Source organism: Neophocaena asiaeorientalis, unplaced genomic scaffold (assembly GCF_003031525.2).
Source record: "Neophocaena asiaeorientalis asiaeorientalis breed wild unplaced genomic scaffold, Neophocaena_asiaeorientalis_V1.1 scaffold155, whole genome shotgun sequence".
Taxonomy (NCBI): Eukaryota; Metazoa; Chordata; class Mammalia; order Artiodactyla; family Phocoenidae; genus Neophocaena; species Neophocaena asiaeorientalis.
The window spans coordinates 2,273,805-2,290,067 of record NW_020173040.1 but is presented as its reverse complement, the minus strand read 5'-3'; the positions used below and the strand labels follow the sequence as shown (position 1 = coordinate 2,290,067).

The following is a 16,263-nucleotide window of genomic DNA, read 5'->3' as shown; positions in this document are numbered from 1 at the left end:
AACACGGGTTTTCAGAGACACTAATCTGCCATCTTCTCGGTCTGCTGGCTTTCCAAATAAAGTCGTATTCCTTTGCCTCAACACCTCGTCTCCGATTCATTGGCCTGTCATGCGGCAAGCAGAGCGAGCTTGAGCTTGGTAAAAAATTTGGCTTAGCCAGCCAGGAGCCTTGCTGCTCGTGGCTAGCCGCCCTGGTCAGGGAATACTGGGGCAAGGCCCTAACAGCTGCCGGGACCATTAGTCCTGAGGATCTTCCCTTCAAAGTCGCCTGAAGCGACACCGGCTACCCCAGCGCTTGGCAGTTGAGGCAAGGAACCGACCAACTTCAGTTTGGTGCTACGAGTTGATGGACTCGATTCGATTCTGGAACTTCGGTTCAATTTGGGGAACTTCGGTTTCATTTAGGGCTATGAGTCGACAGACTGATTCTGGAGGATAAGTCGCCCCGGAGTGCACACCAGGAACATATTCCCCCCTCAGTCTGGGCTTTTCCTTTACGGGACAAGCCAATCTGGTTGGAATACCCTGTTAGCGGGGGCAATTGTTGTTGAACTCTACCTGATTCTGGGAATCGGTTCAGTGGGAAAAAGTTCTTTGGTTTTGTACGGTTAGGTCTACCTGATCTGGGAACTAGTTCATTGGTTTTGTCGTGGTTTTGTGTGTATCGATGCTAGAATTTGTACCTTTTGTATTGGAATTTGCGTCATTTGTGTCTTGGTGTTATCAAACTTTTAAAAGTGGAAAACACTCCATCTATCCCAAAGGAGAGCACTTTGGGGAATATATTAGATAAATGGGCAAAACATAGCGGTGATTCTATGACTAAAAAAGACATGATAGATATACTATTGTAATAGGATGTGGACCCAGTATATCTTAGGATCAGAAGAATGATGGCCTCTGAATGGCTCACTCGCAGTTAGAAATGTTCTGCAAAAGAGCAGGGAATTATGGTTTTCTCAGGGTATATGCCCAGTAGTGGGATTGCTGGGCCATATGGTAGTTCTATTTTTAGTTTTCTAAGGAACCGCCATATTGTTCTCCAGTGACATGTATACACCACCAAATGTAAAATAGATAGCTAGTGGGAAGCAGCCGCGTAGCACAGGGAGATCATCTTGGTGCTTTGTGACCACCTAGAAGGGTGGGATAGGGAGGGTGGGAGGGAAACGCAAGAGGGAGGGCACATGGGGATATATGTATACGTATAGCTGATTCACTGTCACACAGCAGCAACTAACACAACAATGTAAAGCAATTATACCTCAATAAAGATGTTTAAAAAAGAGCAGGGAAAAGAGATGAGATTCCATATGTAGGAGCATTTCTGCTATTGCATCAGGAGGAAAAGGAGTCAGAGGGCTGCCATCTTATGGTGCAGCAGTCTGAAGGGAAACCTAAGTGGAAATCTGTTCTACAAAGGAAGAGGAAAAAAATGAGAGTGGGGACATGTTATTTCAAAACTTACACCCCCCTCCAGCCTATCCAGCTCCTTCAATGGCCGAGCAGGCTGCACCAGCAGTAGTTCCAACTGCTCCCCTCCCATGCCGCCAACATATACACTGCCTCCTGTTTCCCCTACCCATGGGGATCAAATAGAAGTTTCTATGGTAAACCGCAGGGCACAGGGACCTGGTTTAGTATCACCATCTAAGACCCAACCAGGCACCCAATTTGGACTGGGAGCCACTTCTAGAGCAGAGCAATTTCCCTCGCCCCAATATCCTGTAAGAGGCCAGGACTCAAGTTCAATTTCCCTTGTACTTGAGGGGTCTGATTCTGCTTTCCCCACAGGAGCCCCAGGTACCATTGACAGTGGGGAGGAAGTTGATAGATTTTCTAATAAATACGGGTGATCTTAAGAGGCTTGTAATATTAAACAAAGGGAAAACAAAAGTCATCCGAGGAGAAACTTGCCTGTATCTTTGAGATACAAATGTCCTATCCGGTCTTATAAAAAACCTTTATCTCTGCCATCTTTTTAAAATGCAAAATTTGAAAAAGAGGGTACAGCAATTTAGAACTTGACTTGTTTTCCATAATTATTAGTAGAAAGGGTTTAGCCATCTAGACAAGAGCTTGATTTGTTCCATCTGCCAGAAACCCAACTTTAATCCAAACTCTTTTGTAAACTGATGGGTTTTACACTGCTGTATCTGACTCAGGGCTGAACTTTTGAAATGAGAACTATGATGTCTCTGTTTGTACGTGTATTTGTCTTTGGATAACATTGCTGAGGTTAATCTGTAAATTAGCTCTATTTAATTGGCTTAAAGAAAAGTAATTGCTTACAAACCAAACAATTCTACCTACAAGAGAAATTAAGCTAAATGAGTTTCAGGTTATTAAGTTAATGCCTGGTATTAATGTTTAAGTTTGTTGATCTAATTAATATAGACATGTCTTTAGAGCTACCAACATTAAAGTATAGTACTTTCACTGAACCTAGATTTTAAAAAAGTTAAATGAAATGTTGTTATATCTGTTGCAAATTTGTCAGCAAGAAACATAACTTGATATGATGAAATTTTAAATGTAAATGACATAAGAGCTTTTAGGTAAACTATAAAAATAATTATGTTCTAAAAATCATCTAAATAGTTTCTCCAGATTTTGGTAACTATTACTTGCCTCTTGGTTGTCACTAGAAATTAAGGTTTTTAAGAGTCAGGGATTCTAATTTAAATATATAATTAAAGCAACTGAAAATAATAAAACATTTCAGTATGGTAAAATGTGTGTTTTCAGTAAAGATGGTATGAGGAATGGAACTGCATTTTACTGGAAAGTTTTATACATGGTCAGGATTAACTAAATTTAGATTGAAGTTAACTAAATGAATTTTGTTAAGTAAGCTAATACAAGACTGGAATTTGATCTCTCTGTTAGAAGTGCTCCTTTTGATAACAGATTATAAGTTTCTATGCCCTTAGGTGACCCATATTTGTTTTCTTTTAATCATTTTGTGACTTCAGTTAAATGAATAAGTATTCTTTCACAGTGACCTACGATCCTGTTGTGTTTTAAAACATTTTTGATATTTTTAACAAACTTCCCAAATATCAAAAATCTGACCAAAGTTTTTTAGCTTCCAGCTGGCTCTGGGGCACTTCGAAAGAACATCTCAGTGAGAAATGTCAAACTACGTTTATTTGGTATGTTAAAATTACTTTAAAAACTTTGTCAAGTGATTGGAGATGAACCTTAGGTTATAGTGTATGGGTAAATGCCATTTATATAGATATACCAAAATTTATATGGAATCCTTAACATCTGATATGTCCTGATATGTTATCAATCATAATACTAGCTATCCTAAAATGGTATATCCAAGTTTCCTGCTAATTACATTATACGCAAATCTTTAGCCATGCTGTTTTAAGTTTTGTCCTGATGCTTTTACAAAATGAGGATTTTCAAGAAGACTGATAAAAAGGAACTTTTTAACAGATATAACTTTCTGATAGCCTTTAGAAAGTATCACTGGACTGGGTAACAAAGGACAAAACTAATGGGAAACATGATTATTTCTTCCAGATGAATGGGAATTAATTACGTGGGACTGAATGAACTGGTAAATATGATATATAACTTTATGACTTTCGGAAATATACTGGCTTTGTTGCTGAAATCTCGGCTTCTCTGTGCACCGATGCTAAACAGAAATACAGAGACACAGATTTTGGAGGAAGAGAGAGATGGCTCTTTCTACCAGGCAGAGGGGAAGACACAGCAGGCTAGCACCTCAAGAACCGTGCGCTCCTTTGGGGATAGGAGAAGATTTTATATGTGGGGCTCGCAGTCCAGGATATATGATAAGGATCAAAGTAGTAAAGGTCTTGCATTCTTCTTCTTCCTGCATTATTTCAAAACAGTCACAGCTGGCTTCAGGCAGCCTGGTAATTGGGTCCGTTTGTCTCTGGGTTATCAGCCTGTGGCTGTAAGGCCAACTGGCCCGAGGCAGGGGAACACAATCAGATTCACAAGTTGCATCAGACCGAAACTCTCCGGACCACCCAGTTCCAGAAACTGACCTGGGGACTTTGCACCCGGCCCAGCCTTCCCGCCTTTCGAGGGGCGGGACTAACGGTCCCCCAGGATACCCGAAAAGACCACCAAATAAGGAATACCCAGCGCCCTCCCAGATTCACCACACCCCTTTCCCTTCTTCCCCTATAAAATCTTGCCCAACCCTCGCCCTGGTGCGACTTTCTCTCGGATCAGTGAACCTCGCGCGGGAGCACTCCCTAATAAAGCTCACTTGAAGCTTTCCTCTGTTTCGCGGTGCCATTTGTTAAGATCCGACCTTACAGTGACTTTTCTGAAATGCAAATACTACAAGGGGTGATTTGCTACAAGGGAGTGAAGGATGTAACTCACATAGTGTTAAAGAGTAATAGGTTAGCTTTGTGAAGTACAAATCTATAGTAACAGTTAAAAAAAAAAAAAGTAGGAGTGATTAACTCTTTCAGACCAGGCTATGTTTCTTCTCTAGCCTGTTCACTGTTAGCTTTATTTTCCTTGTTCTCAGGAGAGGGAAAACTTCATTTCTATTATTGCTGCAACAGCTTTAATCTTTGTTTTTAGGGAAAACCTTTTCTCTTAGGGAAAACCTTTTCTCTTATGCTATGACCTACAACAAGTTGATAAAGTATGCCTTTGTAAACAAAGGAAACTTTTATCTTTTCTCTCTACCTGATCCTGCCAGAATTTGTTGTCTCCAGCTGACTCTCCTGTGAACTTGATATTATGTTAACCACTGTTTTAATTTGTTCTTTGTTTCAAAGTTGCTTATGCTTTGTGTCTCCCTGCTGTACTATGTCTTTGTCAAGGTTACTATCTACATTACTTATATCTTGTCTATTTTATAAGATTGTTGTCTCTTCCAGTACCCAGTGTATAATGAAGCCTCCAACAAAACTTCTATAGCTATCTTACAGAAATAGATCACATTTATAGCATAAAATAATTGTAAATGTGATTCTAGGTATGGGAAGAAACAACAAGGGAAAATGTCTCCTGGATTGTAATTAGACAGAGGATCCAGAGAATCTTTAAATATCGATAGGGCCTAATCCGAAAATTAGCACCTGGAGTGGTATATCAAGATTTTTCACCTGACCTGGGATGAGCCTCCCAGCACCATGGGACAAAATTTGCTCATAAAATGTCTCTCAAAATATTGGTCAAATTCCTGACCAAGAGGAGAGGCTCAATCATTAGCGACTGCAGCTCTCCAACATGAGCCAGTGAACCTTGAGAAAACTCAGGGAGAATACCTGCCGTCAGCAGCCATCTGACTGCAGCCACTCCCTGCAGTAAGCCCTGAGGAAACAGAGGATGTGAAAATACAGCATACAGGCCACAGATAGGTGTGGTGCATATCATAGGAATTATTTCAGTGAGCCCTGACCCTTGCACTAAATTCCTTAACTTGAGATGGGCTTGAAGCCCTCAAAATTCCTGATAAATCTCAACTTTAAGGTTGTAAATATTTTTTCAGTCTACAGATGTAAAGTAGACACTTCCAAAGCGGAACAAAAGAAAAATCTCAACATTTGGAACATTGAGCCGATGGCAGAAACTCCCAGAAAGATCCATCTGACAGAACAGTTAAAACGTTGTCACCCCTTTTTCCACAAGATTGTGGCATGTACATTGACAGTGGGGAATTGTAACAGGGAAGAGCTAAATCGGACTCCATGTTCCATCTGTTTCTTTGACTTTAACCTTTGTTTTTTGTTGCTTTTGTTATAATAATCATACATAATGGCCTACCTCAGGGAATACTGCCCCTCTGCCTGAATGTTAACTAAAGTGCCTCTGTTCAGCTCACAGGGAGACCATCTGACCCTGTCCACCTGTGGATGGCTGCAAGAAAGAAGAAATTAACACATCCCCTCCCTGAGGCTGGCCATTCCAGGGAATATTGCAAAATTTAAGGCCTTTTTACTTTACTGCCTCAATTCCTCCCACTCTCTGTGCTGTAAAAGAAACTGGCATCCAAACCCTGATAAGATGGTTTTTCGAGACACAGGGCTGCCATCGCTATCACGTTGGTCTGCCGGTTTTCCAAATAAAGTCGTATTCTTTGCCTCAACACCTTGTCTCCGATTCATTGGCCTGTTGTGCGGCGAAAGTAGTGAAATTGGACTCCGTAAAAATAGCAATTAGCAGAGACATGGAAATCAAACAACAAGGAGGGAACACATTGCACTGGTCTCAAAGGCCATCATAAAAATCACAATGAATAAATGGTTGAGAGGGCTTTGAGAAAAGGAAACCCTTTTACGGTGATGGTAAGATGTAAATGTGGAACAGCCACTATAGAGAACATTATGGAAGTGCCTTTAAAAGATAAAAAGACACCTAACGTATGATCCAGCAGTGCTACCACAAAGAGTATATGCAGAGAAAACAAGAATTCGAAAGACACATGAACCCAAGCTTGCACTGCAGCACCATTTACAATACTCAAGATGTGGAAACATAAAAAATGTCCATGGACAGATGAAGAGATTAAAAAAAAGTGATACATGTACACAGTGGTATATGACTCCGCCATGTAAAAGAATGAAATAATGCCATTTGCAGGAACGTAGATAAACCTAGAGATAATCATACTAAGTAAAGTAAGTATCAGAAAGACAAATATAATATGATATAACGTATAGCTGCATTCTAAAAATGCACGATTGAAATAATTGAGGAAACGAGCAGACACAGGAACCTAGAAAAAAAAATATGGTTACCAACTGGACAGAAGGAGTCAAGGGATAAATTAGGAGAATTAACAAAAACATACTATTTCATATAAAATAGATATTCAACAGGGATCTACGTATACCAAGGATGGGCTATCAACACTCTCTAATAAACTAAATGGGAAAAGAAGCCAAACATGCAGAGATATGTATATATGTATAACTGAAAATGGTTCTGTATCCCTACAACATACACAACATTGTATATCAATGTCACTCCAAAAAAAAGAAATTAATTTATTAAAAAGTGGTAATGAGACACAAGATTTGAGTGTTTCTTCTGGCACATTCCTCTTTTTTTACAAGCCCCAAACAGGATTTCCCCTAAGGCTCTGGTTGCTGGCATAAGCAGAACTGGGCCTAAAGAAATGCTGGCCTTATGACCATTTGCCACAAAAGCAACCTCAAAAAGACTGCTTATGGGCACTTAATATTCACAAGGACTTCTGGACTCTAAATGATGCCTGACATCACAAAATGTCCAGGGCTAAGTGTTCAAAAATCATTGTAAGAGGGAAGATTTTCAAGAAGGCAATTTCAACAGGTAAATTCTACTCACACTGTTTATGAATTAAAATAGCCCATAAGAACATGTTCAACACAGCAATTAGCAGAGACATGCAAATCTAAATCAAAATGAGGATTCACCTTCACCAGTTGGTAAGGCGATCATCAAAAATTGAAAATGAAGAAATGATGTAGAGGGCATGGAGAAATGCAAACCCATTTATTGTGCTGGTGAGATACAAATTGTAATAGCCACTATAGACAACATTATGGAAGTGCCTTCAAACCTAAAAGGAGAGATACCATATGATCCACCATTGCTACCCTTAGGAGTATATGCACAGAAAACCAGAATTCAAAAAGACATATGCACTCAGAGTGCACTGCAGCACCATTTACACGAGCCAAAACACGGAGGCATAAAAAATGTCCATGGCCAGGTGAACAGAAAAAGAAGAACTAATATATGTACGCAACAAAATATGACTCAGACATTTTAAAATATTAATTATTTTTGGCTGCATTGGGTCTTCATTGCTGTGCGTGGGCTTTCTCTAGTTGTTACGAGCAAGGGCTACTCTTTCTTGTGGTGCGTGGGCTTCTCATTGCGGTGGCTTCTCTTTGCTGTGGAGCACGGGCTCTAGGCTTGTGGGCTCTAGAGCACAGGCTCAGTAGTTGTGGAGCATGGGCTTAGTTGCTCCACGGCATGTGGGATCTTCCTGGACCAGGGCTTAAACCCATGTCCCCTGCATTGGCAGGCGGATTCTTAACCACTGCGCCACCAGGGAAGCCCCAGACATTTAAAAAAATACATTTATTTATTTATTTTTGGCTGCATTGGGTCTTCGTTGCTATGCACGAGCTCTCTCTAGTTGCGATGAGCTGGGGCTACTCTTTGTTGTGGAGCGCAGGCTTCTCATTGCAGTGGCTTCTCTTGCCACAGAGCATGGGCTCTAGGTGTGCAAGCTTCAATACTTGTGGCACCTGGGTTCAGTAGTTGTGGCTCGCGGGCTCCAGAGCACAGGCTCAATAGTTGTAGCACATGGGCTTAATTGCTCCTCAGCATGTGGGATCTTCCCAGACCAGGGCTCGAACCCGTGTCCCCTGCATTGGCAGGTGGAATCTTAACAACTGCACCACCAGGGAAGTCCCTCAGACATTTAAATAAATGAAATTATGCCATTTGCAGGAACATAGAAAACCTAGAGATAATCATACTAAATAAAATAAGTCAGAATCAGAAAGACTAATACCATATGATATCACTTATAGGTGGAATCTAAAAATACACACCATTGAACAAATAAGAGAACACATAAACTCAGGGACTCATGGACTTAGAAATCACACATATGGTTAAAAAAAGGACAAAAGGGGGTCAAAGGATAAATTAGGACAATGGAAACAATAAATATGCAATTTTCCAATAAAAGATAATCAACAAGGACCTATGTATACCAGGGAGTTCTATCAACAGTCTCTAGTAACCTATATGGGAAAAGAAGCCAAAGATGCATAGAATATATGGGTATGTATAAGGGAAAACGATTCACTATACCTACAACATACTCCACACTGTACATCAAAGTTCCACCAAGAAAAAGTAAAAATTAATTAATTAAAAATGTGGCAATGAGACACAAGATTTGGGTGTTTGTACTGTCACATTCCACTCTAAGTTAGAAGCCCCAAGCGGAACCCCTTAGTGTCTGGTTGCCGGCGTAACCAGAGTAGGTCCCGAGGAAATACTGACGCCTGGTGGCCATTTCCCGCAAAAGCAACCTCAAAACGCTTGCTTAGGGGCACTTTGTATTCATAACGACTTCAGGGCCCAACATGATACCTGACATCAACAAATGTCCAGGCAAAAGTGTTCGAATGTCACTGAAAAGGATAAGACGTTCAAGAAAGCAAATGAATCAGGTAAATTCTACTCGCACGGGTATATGAAGAAAAACAGCATATAAAACATACTCAACACAGCAATTAGCATAGACATGCAAATCAAAACTACAGTGAGAGATCACCTTGCACCGGAGTAAAAGGCCATCACCAAAATTAAAAATGAATGAATGGTGGAAAGGGCATGGAGAAAAGGAAATCCTTTTATGGAGCTGGTGGGAAATAAATTGTAACAGCCACTAGAGAGAACATTTAAAGATGTGCCTTTAAAAGCTAAAAAGAGTGCTACCCTATGATCCTGAAGAGTTTCCCCTAAAATTATAGGCTGACAAGTCCAGAAGTTGAAAAAACACATGCAGCCAAGCGGGCACAGCAGCATCATTTACAATAACCAAGATGTGGAGACATACAAAATGTCCATGGACAGATAAACAGATAAAAAAGAAATGATCCATGTACACAGTGGTATATAATTCCTCCATGCAAAAGAATGAAATAATGCCAATTGCAGGAACATAGATAAACTTACAGATAATCATACGAAGTGAAGTAAGTGAGAATCAGTAAGACAAATATTATATGAACTCACTTATAGTTGGAATCTATAAAGACACAGCATTGAAATAATTGAAAAACATAAACAGTCTCAGAGAGTTAAAAAAACCCCAAACTTATGGTTACCTAATGGGACAGAAGGGGTTAAGGGATACATTACGACGATGGGATTAAAAATACAAAATATTTCGTATAACTAAATATGAACAAGAATCTATGTATACCTAGGAATGACTATCAACACTCTCTAATAACCTAAATGGGCAAAGAAGCCAAACATGTATACATATGTGTATATGTATAACTGAAAATGGTTCTGTATCCCCACAATATACATAATACTGTATATCAATGTTATTCCAAAAAAAAAGAAATTATTCTAATTAATTAAGCTGTCATAATGAGGCAGAAGATTTGAGTGTCTGTTCTGCACATTCCTTTCTAATTTATAAACCCCAAAGAGGATCTCCCGTAAGGCTCTGGCTGCTGGCCTAAACAGAGTTCAGCCTGAGGAAATCCTGCGCCTCATGAACGTTTCTCGCAAAGGAAGCTCAAAAAGATTTCTTATGAGCACTTAATATTCACAAAGACTCCTGGGCTCTAAATGATACCTGACATCACGAAATGTCCAGGCTTAAGTGTTCCAAAATCATTGAAAACAGGGCCAACTTTCAAAGACATTTTCAACAGGTAAATTCTACTCACACTAATTATGAGTAAAAAAAGCCCATAAGCACATGCTCAACATAGCAGTTAGCAGAGACATTCAAATCATAATCACAATGAAGGATCTCCTTGCACCTGTTGGAAAGGCGATCATTGAAAATGTAATAAATGATGTAGAGGGCACGATGAAATGCAAACCCTTTTACTGTGCTGGTGGGTTGCAAATTTTAACAGCCAATTTAGAGAACAACATGGAAGTGCTTTCAAACTTAAAATCTGAGCTACCATATGATCCGCCATTGCCACCCCTAAGAGTATATGTGCAGAAAACCAGAATTTGAAAAGACATATGCACCGAAGTGTGTACCGTAGCACCATTTACACGAGCCAAAACATGTAGGCACACAAATGTCTAGGCTGGATGAACAGATAAAGAACTGACACATGTAAGCAATGCAATAACACTCAGACATTTAAATAAATGATATTATGCCATTTGCAGGCACATTGAAAACCTAGAGATAATCATACTAAAGAAATTAAATCAGATTTTTAAAATCTAAAATCATATTGCTTATAGATGGAATAAAAAAAATACACAACACTGAACTAATTAGAGAACACTGAAACAGGCTCATTGAATTGGAAAACAAACATATGGTTGCCAGAAAGGACAGAAGGGGTCAAGTGACAGATTAGGAGGATAGAATTAACAAATACACTGTATTCCAATAAAAGAGATCATCAAAAAGGACCTATGGATACCAGGGAGTTCTATCACCACTCTCTAGTAACCTACATTTGTTCTCTAAGTCTGAGTTTTTCTGTTTTTTTGCTGGGTCCTCAGCATGAGAGATCTTAGTTCCCCAACCAGGAATCGAATCCACACTCCTTTAGAGTCTTAACCACTGGACTGTCAGAAAAGTGGTTTTGTCATACTGAGTGAAGTAAGTCAGACAGGGAAAGAGAAATATTGTATGATATCGCTTATATGCTCAATCTTAAAATAATAATAGAAATGAACTTATCTACAAAACAGAAAAAGTCACAGACTTAGAGAACAAATTTAGGGTTCTGGGAGGGATGGGTGAGTGGGAGGGTTAGTTAGGGAGCTTGGGATTGACATGTGCCCACTGCTATATTTATTTATTTATATTAAAAAAAATTTTTTTTTTAAATTTTTCACATGAGAACATGGTTTATTTTATTTATTTATTTATTTTTGGCTATGTTGGGTCTTCGTTTCTGTGCGAGGGCTTTCTCTACTTGCAGCAAGTGGGGGCCGCTCTTCATCGGGGTGTGCGGGCCTCTCACTATTGCGGCCTCTCGTTATGGAGCACAGGCTCCAGACCTGCAGGCTCAGTAGTTGTGGCTCACGGGCCTAGTTGCTCCGTGGCACGTGGGATCTTCCCAGACCAGGGCTCGAACCCGTGTCCCCTGCATTGGCAGGCAGATTCTCAACCACTGTGCCACCAGGGAAGCCCCCCCACTGCTATATTTAAAATGAATAACAAACAAGGACCTACTGTATAGCACAGGGAACTCTGCTCAATATTATGTAACAACCTAAATGGAAAAGAATTTGAAAAAGAATAAATACATGTATATATATAACTGAATCACTTGTCTGTACACCTGAAACTAACACAATATTGTTAATCAACTATACTCCAATATAAAATAAAACTTAAGAAGAAGTTTATGTTAATTGTTGACAAGGACTTACAATTACTCTTTCATTATTTTCTGCTGGTTGTTGTTGTAGTTCCTTTGTTTTTTTGATGTGGTATGAATTCACTCTTTATTTTTTTTTTTGCGGTACGTGGGCCTCTCACCACTGCGGCCTCGTGTTGCGGAGCACAGGCTCTGGATGCGCAGGCCCAGCGGCCATGGCTCACAAGCCCAGCCGCTCCGCGGCACGTGAGATCCTCCCGGACTGGGGCACAAATCCGTGTCCCCTGCATCGGCAGGCGGACTCTCAACCACTGTGCCACCAGGGAAGCCCTGAATTCACTCTTTTTCTGTATCTTTTGTGTAACTACAGTAGAGTTTTTCTTAGTAGTTTCCATGAAATGTACATAAAGTATACTTAAAATAATAACTAATCTTTAATTTTATAAAATAAAAATTTTAGGTACATTTTATATATATTTCCTCATTATTTTATGTAAATAATATATTATCAATCTCCAGAAAAATATTTGTGTATACACATACAAATATATACAAATATACACATATCTATATCTATCTCTCTATATATATCTCTACACACAAATATACATATACATATACACACGTGTCCTGGAATTTTTTAATTGATATAAAACATTCGCTATTATATTTAAGGAAATAGCTTGATTTTCTTCTTCAAATCTGTATTATCTATATAAGGAGTTCATGGTAATTTTTTTATATAGGCTTTTCTCATGTGTTGTTAGATTTAGTTTTATTTATTTTATTTTATACTTGTAAAATTAGAGGCTTCCTTTTTATGTACTTTGTAACTGCTTGGAATGTGTCTGTATGAATTGTGTACTATATGCTTATGTTATACTCTTTACAATATTTTGTCATCTTATTTTCTGTAACAAATTTCCATTGATTCCTTGGGCTTACTAAATATACATCCATATGCTCTGCAATTGGTGATGATTTTAATCCTTTTCCAATGGTATTTTTTTTACTGATACCTCAAAGTGTTAAGTAAGTTGGGTGTTCATGTCTCCTAGTGATCTCTCTGACAATGAGAGGAAATTATTTATTATTTCTCTGTAGCTGAACTAGTGTTGAGGGTCTGTAATAATTCTTTGAGTACATATGCATGAATATCTTTTTTATTTTATTTCAAGATACTTTATTTTAAACAGGTCACAACACTAAGCTTCTGGCCCATTCTGCCAATGCACAAGCTACAAATGCTTGCTCAGCAGTTGAGGGGCATGCTTTAGTAGCATGTTTGAAAAGTGAATAAAAATCCATATAAAACAAATATTCAAATAGTTTCCATAGGAACACAGATAAGTGTGACCCCATCGCCTAGTCTTCCACATTGTTGCATCTGTGCCAACCCTACTCACATAGATATCTCAAAACTCACAGTAATTAAGTTAAATGGTCCCCCCCAAACTCTTAAATCAAGCTAACTCGCAGTTAACAGCTACAAGAATGGTATCTACACATTAATAGGAGCTGAAGCACAGGCTGCTGGGTGCCATTTCATTCCACTCTCCCAAGCACATGACACAGGCACAGTGCCAACATCTTGCTCCTCTATGCTGCGTGGGAAATCGTGGTTCTGGATTGGCTGCATCAGATGCCATGTTGGCCCTGACATCACATAGTAGATGGTCGGTCTCTGGAATCCATTGAAAGTGGAAGCAGCAGCGACAGTGTAAGCACCCATGTTCTCAAAGAGCATCCAATTGCCCACATGCATCTCGGGCAAGTTACAGTGCTCAACCAGGCAATCCAGGCCATCACAGGTCTGTCCCGAGATGCTGGATGAATACTTCTCATCTGGTTTGGGTCTCTTCTGCAGAAGAGGTTTCACGTGTGCATTTTCGTAGAGGATGCAGCTGAATGATCCATATACTCCATCATTCACGTAATACATAAATGTCTGTTCACTTGACTCATCTTCATCATCAGAGCCTGTCTGTTCCTTTAATACGAGCTTTTTGGCAATGATATTAACTGCTAGCATGAAAGCTGATTCAACATAGTATTTGCCTGGCTCAGCTATGATTCTCACTCCAGAGTCTGATGGAAAATACTTGTCCAATGCTGGGTTGATTACACTGGTGATCTCTCCAAATTTAAGCTTTACATCCTCAGATTCAGGAAAGCCACCACCAATATCAAGCAGATACATGTCGAAACCAACCTCAGCTCCCATGTCAAAGACACAGTGAGCATCAGAGATGGCCTTCACAAAGATCTCCAGATCAGTACAACCACCTCCCACGTGGAAGCTGACACCAATGACATCAACATCTAGCTCTTTCGCCCATTCCAAAAGAAGCCTGCTGGTTTTGAGTGTGGCATCAAATATGACACTGAGGCGACAGACTACTTTGGAATCATAAGTGGCAATCCGCAAAACCAACTTGGCCTTTGGATGTGCCCTGGCAACTTTCATCAACTCAACTTCACTATCAAAAGTCATCATCTCGGGCTTCCCTGGTGGCACAGTGGTTAAGAATCCGCCTGCCAATGCAGGGGACATGGGTTTGAGCCCTGGTCCGGGAAGATCCCACATGCTGCAGAGTAACTAAGCCTGTGAGCCACAACTACTGAGCCTGTGAGCCACAACTACTGAAACTGCGTGCCACACTACTGAAGCCCGGGTGCCTAGAGCCCGTGCTCCACAACAAGAGAAGTCACTGCAATGAGAAGCCCACGCACCGCAACGAAGAGCAGCCCGCATGCAGCAACGAAGACCCAATGCAGCAAAAAATAAATAAATAGGGGCTTCCCTGGTGGCGCAGTGGTTGAGAGTCCGCCTGCTGAAGCAGGGGACACAGGTTCGTGCCCCGGTCCGGGAAGATCCCACATGCCGCAGAGCGGCTGGGCCCGTGAGCCATGGCCGCTGAGCCTGCGCGTCCGGAGCCTGTGCTCCGCAACGGGAGAGGCCACAACGGTGAGAGGCCCGCGTACCGCAAAAAAAAAAATAAATACATACACACATACATACATAAATTAATTAATTTAAAAAACCCAAACAAACAACAAAAATGTCATCATCTGGACTCCATTATTGGCAGCGTATTTAATCTGAGACACTTGTTCACAAGGATTTGCATAGATAATCCTCTTTGGAGGCACCCTGAGACTCTGCACCAACTGGATTTCAGTCTTGCTGGCATAGTCAAATCCTGTCCCTGCGGCAGCTAGGGTCTTCACTATGGTTCTGCTATCACTGCATTTGACTACATAAAAGGGGGTGACCCGAGGAAGAGCTTTAAACCGTCTCAGATGTTTCTTTAGAATGTCTCCCAGGTCTGCAACATAGAAGGCATCCTTACCGTCAAAAGAAGAAACTTCATTTTTTGGTCCCGGATGTCCTTGGCAGTAAAGCCTTCATCCAAGAAATGGCAGTCAAACTCTTCATTACTAAAGTTTTTCATGGTTTCTTGGTATCTTTCTGAAACAACAAAATGGGAAACTAAGAGATGAAATTTAAAGAAATTATGCCAGCTTTCACAAAGGCAATGAATTCTCCAGGAATTCCAAGTCCCGCTGAAGATACGTGTGCCCTCGGTGCAGCAGTGAAAATGTTCTAACAAACGCACAATCTGCTGTACACCTTTAAAGTGTCGGGCACCAAGGGCAGACCCCATGGAGATTAGACGCCGTTGCTGCCGAGCGTGCAGGACTGCCGGCCGCCCTGCCGCTGTCCCCGCTGCCCGTCAGCCGCCCGCCCAGCCACCGGCCACCTCGCTCCCTCCCATGGAGAACCACCATCCCGAGGTGGTGCCGGAGTGCTGGCAAAGGGGCGGTGGCAGCGGAGGCTGAGGGGACTGACCTCTTCTTTAATTTTATAATTATTACCTGTAGAATTCTACCATGCTCCTTTGTCTGTATTTGTCACTTTGATTACATGCCTTTCCTAAATTTATAAGCTGATTATATTAATATATTTCCTAACAACCAAAACATTGGAGTTTTGGTGTAGAATTCACTTTATCTTGCTATAATTTTTTTCTGAAGTTAGGTTTATTAAGGTATTATTTATATTTTTTAGTAGGTTGCCTTTTTATTTTGTTGATGCTTTGATGTATATAAGCTTTTGAGTTTGATGTCCTCCATTTTGTTATTTTGCTTTTGTTGGTTTTGATTTTTTTGTCCATTTCAAAATATCATATCC

At 40.4% G+C, this 16,263-nt stretch overlaps 2 protein-coding genes across 2 annotated transcripts in view; both read right to left on the bottom strand.

Moving 5' to 3' along the window:
• The window catches only part of LOC112398302 (putative protein FAM90A2P), a 44,814-nt gene extending 29,334 nt beyond the window's left edge, over nucleotides 1-15,480 (bottom strand). Inside the window, exon 1 of the mRNA XM_024742777.1 lies at nucleotides 15,422-15,480. The gene's annotated coding sequence lies outside the window, so the exon portion shown is untranslated. The remainder of the gene's footprint in view (nucleotides 1-15,421) is intronic.
• Nucleotides 13,570-15,590, bottom strand: LOC112398301 (ornithine decarboxylase-like). The gene is given in 3 exon segments (XM_024742776.1): nucleotides 13,570-14,571; nucleotides 15,147-15,442; nucleotides 15,445-15,590. Coding segments are annotated over 3 exon segments (1,377 nt in total). The 5' UTR covers nucleotides 15,524-15,590.
• Between the last annotated feature and the right edge of the window lie 673 nt (nucleotides 15,591-16,263).